This window comes from Salvelinus namaycush, chromosome 1 (assembly GCF_016432855.1).
Source record: "Salvelinus namaycush isolate Seneca chromosome 1, SaNama_1.0, whole genome shotgun sequence".
In the NCBI taxonomy this organism is placed as follows: Eukaryota; Metazoa; Chordata; class Actinopteri; order Salmoniformes; family Salmonidae; genus Salvelinus; species Salvelinus namaycush.
The window spans coordinates 9,113,238-9,118,509 of NC_052307.1; the positions used below are offsets into that span (position 1 = coordinate 9,113,238).

The 5,272-nt window shown below is 42.8% G+C and overlaps 1 protein-coding gene across 4 annotated transcripts; it reads left to right on the forward strand.

Annotated features, from left to right (window-relative positions):
* The first annotated feature begins 493 nt into the window (after positions 1–493).
* pheta1 (PH domain containing endocytic trafficking adaptor 1) lies at positions 494–4,147 on the forward strand. 4 transcript variants are annotated; one of them, XM_038990350.1, is made up of 3 exons: positions 494–634; positions 1,057–1,157; positions 1,806–4,147. In XM_038990350.1, exon 3 carries the CDS (start codon positions 1,829–1,831, stop codon positions 2,669–2,671), a length of 843 nt encoding a protein of 280 aa, XP_038846278.1. In that variant the 5' UTR covers positions 494–634; positions 1,057–1,157; positions 1,806–1,828; the 3' UTR covers positions 2,672–4,147. The 4 variants fall into 4 exon arrangements, with proteins under 4 accessions (XP_038846278.1, XP_038846354.1, XP_038846140.1 ...); XM_038990426.1 differs by having other exon boundaries at positions 1,082–1,157; XM_038990212.1 differs by having other exon boundaries at positions 495–634; positions 1,057–1,161.
* Positions 4,148–5,272: the final 1,125 nt, after the last annotated feature.

Sequence of the window (5,272 nt, forward strand, 5' to 3'; positions counted from 1 at the left end):
CCCATGATGTCAAGCAAAGAGGCACTGAGTTTGAACGTAGGCCTTGAAATACATCCACAGGTACACCTCCAATTGACTCAAATGACATCAATTAGCCCATCAGAAGCTTCTAAAGCCATGACATCATTTTCTGGAATTTTCCAAGCTGTTTAAAGGCAGAGTCAACTTAGTGTATGTAAACTTCTGACCCACTGGAATTGTGATACAGTGAATTATAAGTTAAATAATCTGTCTGTAAACAATTGTTGGAAAAATTACTTGTGTCATACACAAAGTAGATGTCCTAACCGACTATAGTCCTATAAGTATAGTTTGTTAACAAGAAATGTGTGGAGTGGTTGAAAAACGAGTTTTAATGACTCCAACCTAAGTGTATGTAAACTTCCGACTTCAACTGTAGGTCGTGACCGGCCTTACACTCCAGTACAGTAGGTGGCAGTGTATGCACCTGTCAGTTGGTTGTGATTTGCCAATAAAACTTAAAGAAGAACCTCCCGCACGGAGCGAGGGACAGCAAGTGTGCCTACTGCTGGTTAGCGTGATGCTGTGTCGAAAGAACACGTGACTGACTAGGGGGAAAAGAATGAAAGGCTAAAAAGAAAAAGGCGAAAAAGAGCTTTAACAACACTGCAAGGTATGATAAAAAACACTTGTGGAAATGGGACAATTGTATGTATAGATATATATATAACGTTATATATTTAAATGAGACATAGTATTAAGTATCCAGTTTTAAGGCGAGGAAACTGTATTTGCTGACGTTGGATAATTTTCACTGTCTGGACCAAAAACATTTAGCCAGTTAGTTAGGGGCATCAAGCTAGGTGTGTGTTTGCTAGTTAACGTTAGCTTTCTTTCAGTAGTTGGATTGGCTAGCTAGCACTGTTTTCAAGGGAGTTATTGGTAACGTTGCATCCTTGTGCTGATGACGTGTCAAATCTAAGCCATTGAAAGTATAGTTAGCTAACGTTATCCCTAAAACATTCATGTGTTGGTACTTATAGGCCGTTTTTTCCCCTGTGGTGTGAGACTGTCCTTTTGTTTTCGAAATTACAGTGTAAGATTTGCGGTGTTTTTCCAGCTCCAGCGGAGAGAAAGGGGATGGTGAATTCTGACCTGCAATGTTGTTGTGAGATCAAACAGGCCTGCGGTAAAGGGTCTGTGAGTATAACGTTACATCCAGTCTTCGGCGCTATTGACTGAAAATGCTGTTAAATGTAAAACCCTTTTTTTTTTGCACCACTACCCTGTTGTGATACTTAAAAAATGTATCACTGATTAGACTTATCTGGAAAGGTAAAATATATGTGCAGAGCACTCACTTTCACCTGTTCAATCATATAACATCAGTGCTAATACGCCAGCGTTTCCCAAACTCGGTCCTCGGACCCGTTTTTTTTTTTTTTTTTGCCCTAACACTACAAAGCTGATTTAAATAATCAAGTTGATGAGCTCCCCAGACTGCTGGGCTTGGCAAAAACCAAAACATGCACCCCATGAGGTCCCCAGGACAGTGTTTGAGAAACGCTGCATTAAGCTAAGTTGCTTTAGCTAGCAGAGGTCGTTACAGTGACCTCTTGCATGACCCTCGTCTTTGTTTGCACGCTACAGTACTTGTAAACTACAAATGGGCAGGTATAGGACTTGTGAGCTGTTTAATTTGTTTACAGTAGTCTAATCCTAGATGCCTCTGACCTGTGTTGTGAGAGGTGTGTATACCTAAACAATTAGTTAATACATCTTATTGATGAGCTGGACTAGTACCCAGATGCTGTATTGTGATTATTATTATTAATTTTTTTAAGAACACCCCTGTGGAGAAGGCGTGATGAAGCTGAATGAACGTAGTGTGGCTCACTATGCCACCTGCGACTCGCCGCCAGACAAGACAGGCTTCCTTTTCAAGAAGGGGGAGCGAAACACAGCCTACCACCGGCGTTGGTTGATCCTGAAGGGCAACATGCTGTTCTACTTTGAGGAACGTGAGAGCCGGGAACCCATCGGCGTCATCGTGTTGGAGGGCTGCACCGTAGAGCTCTGCGAGTCAGCTGAGGAGTTCGCCTTTGCCATCAAGTTTGACTGCGCCAAGGCGCGTGTCTACAAGATGGCGGCGGAGAACCAGGCGGCCATGGAGTCGTGGGTTAAGGCTCTGTCGCGAGCCAGCTTCGACTACATGCGGCTGGTGGTGCGAGAGTTGGAGAGGCAGCTGGAGGAAATCCAGGAGGGGGCTGGTGGGCTGCAGGGCAGGCCCAAGTCCTCCAAGAAGGCTGGGGGGGTGGCACGCTCCAAATCAGGAGCATCATTCAGCGCTTCCTACGTGCCCTCTACCCAGGTTACAGGTGCAGCGCTCGCACAGGGTTCGGCTCATGCCCGCAGCCTTCAGGAGGAGGTGCAGCTCCTGTCAGGCGCCTCTAAAGAGAACGGGGTGGCCTGGAGCAAGCCTTCTGCTCTGGTCAATGGTTATGGTGAGGGCCCCCACTCTGGTGTGCCGTGGGAGGGAAATGGGAATGGAGGGGGTGATGGGGTCAGGCCTCCGCCCGTGCCTCCGCGCAGGAGGGGTGCATCTCTTGAGAGTCCTGTCTCTCCCGGGACTGGGTGCTTCTCCAAACTTCACGACTGGTACGGAAAAGAGGTGGCTGAACTGAGGGTGGAGTGGCTTCAGAGCCATTGAGGCGCCCCTCCCCCTCACCTCACAGCCCAGCTGTTAGCCATTATTAGAAAGGGCACTTGTCACTTCGCAGGATTGTTTCACCCCAAAATACCTTGACTTTAATGCCAGAGAGCGTGTCCTTAAAATTCCAAACCCTTGGGGCAGTCTGGGGAGCTAGTTGATTTTCTAAAAGCAGCACTTTCCTGGTATTTTTAGGTCTTGTGGGCCAGTGGGAACATGATGTGTTGTCCTATGACTGTCTGTCACTACATTTCTATGAGTCTATGGTACATTTTGGATTTTTTTTTTTAAGGAAAAGCTTTGTATTTACTGTCTTTTTGTTGTAGTTTTTTTCCAATCAGAAACTACGATCACTTATCACTTTCTCTATCATTGTGTTCTACCATTGTTCTATTCACAAAAGAAAGGATGACCCCTGATTGTTACTGAATTGAGTATGTCTGACAGGTAATAGAAGTCAGTACATGTACATAGTTGAAAAAATGCATTTCATTCCATTTCACCGGAGGTTTTGAAAGGGGGACCATTGAAGAATGAACACCGGTGCATTCATTCTTTATACCACATTAATTTTGCTCAAGCAATGGTTTACATATTTAGAAAATTCTTCTCTCTTTTTAACCTGTGCCTTATGATTTTCCTCCCAAACCTGTCATTGACAGTCATCTAATAATAAGAGTAGGCCTACCCAATGCCTTTATCTGCCTTTCGTTTTTGCCAAACCATACCTTAGTGCAATTTTTGTTCGTTTGCGACAATGGCTCAATCCATTTGGCCAGATCTAACACAGTATTTTTATTAGTCACTTTTTTTATATATATACATTTGATTACTGATAATGGAATAACCCAGTTTTTTTTTTTTAGGGGGGCCTTTTCTGTTTCCTTGTCATACCATACTAGACTGGTAGCTTTAGACAAGTCTGTTACTGGTGCCAAAAATATGATGGGACAAGGAATGGAAAATCAAGTTGTGGAAAGCCAATAAAGATCCTGAACAGGCTACATACAGGTGGTTGGTATAGATGTGATTGTGACTGGGTGAAGGATGATCAGTTGTATGTTATTGATTACTATGTTTTTATTGAATCTATTTCTGACACTAGGAGGACATTTTGTACCGAGTTACAGTTCCCTTTTTTAATTATGCCATTTGGAGTATGTCAAATTATTGGATGAGACATTGCACAGCATGACACCTCTATATCCAGTGTGCTAAAAATGGAATGATGACAACCCAATGCTTCCTTATACTTTTGTAATCTGTTTGTGGTCAACTTCATGGAAAGAATACCAAAATATTTTAGTACACTACTGCCAGAAGAATGTCCTGTTTCCATGTGGCTAGTTGGGATTGTGTCTAGAGACCGTAATGCAATTACCTTCAGCTGCTCACCCCTGAATGAATGACTGAACTTATACAATGAGCATTACCTATAAGTAATTTAAACACATCAATAAACAGCTGAAAGATTCTCTTGTTTTGTCCAAGTGTGTATCCTTCATTTCAATGTTTGAATGAATACATTTGTTCATGTTGGGCTGTTTTCCTCGAACTGAAAACTTTTTTGATGCTAATCTGATGCCAGTTTCTGTGTTCGCATTGGCATGTCTGTAGAATATATGTGAATTTAATGTGAGCGAGGAAACTGAAATGGACGGCATTAAATCAACATCAGGTGACCAGTCCAGATGGGACAATAGGGTTGCGTTTTCTCTTAAAGTGAAACATTTTGCTTTCATTTAACCAGATGTCGCTCCAAACTAATTTCCTCTTTGCTATATTGTAACAATTCATAAAAACAAAAATGTGCTTTTTGGTCTAAATTTAAGGTTAGAGTTGGGCAAAAGTATTGCAGTGTGGTTCATTTTAGGGTTAGGTTTAAAATCACATTTTAAGAAGGTAAATTGTAGAAATAGGGGGGTTTATGACTGGCTGTGGTAACTACTGATGACCGAGGTGTATGGAAGGGGTAGTCTGGCCTAATTTCTACTCCTTTTAATTGATCAATACATGTTTATATTATAGAGATGATTAAAACACTATGACCAAATCTACATCGACAATTTATTACATGTTTGTATTTATTAGTGTTACAAGGACTTATTGTATTTTTTTGTTTCCAATCCTCCATTGTTGTTCCAGTCTCGAAAAAACAAAAGGTGTCCTACCTGAACGCCTTCAAACCTGTCGCGCTCACCTCGTTCATCATGAAAACCTTTGAGAGCCTGGTACTGTCCCCTCTCTAAACCATCACCGACGCCTCCCTTGACCCACTGCAGATCGCCTACAGAGCTAACAGGTCTGTGGACGACGCTGTCAACATGGGCCTACACTACATCCTCAAACACCTCGATAACCCAAAGACATATGCAAGGATATTGTTATTGGACTTCAGCTCTGCGTTCAATACCATCATCCCAGAACTGCTACAAAACAAAACTCCCAGCTGAATGTGTCCAGCGCCATCTGTCAGTGGATCACTGACTTCCTGACAAACGGGACACAACACGTGAAGGATGCATGCTCTCACCTCTACTGCAATGACTGCACCTCCAACAACGCATCTGTCAAACTACTCAAGTTTGCAGATGACACCAC

Coding starts and splice junctions, on each gene's coding strand:
- pheta1 (XM_038990350.1), top strand. CDS start 1,829: ATGAAGCTGAATGAACGTAGTGTGGCTCACTATGCCACCTGCGACTCG.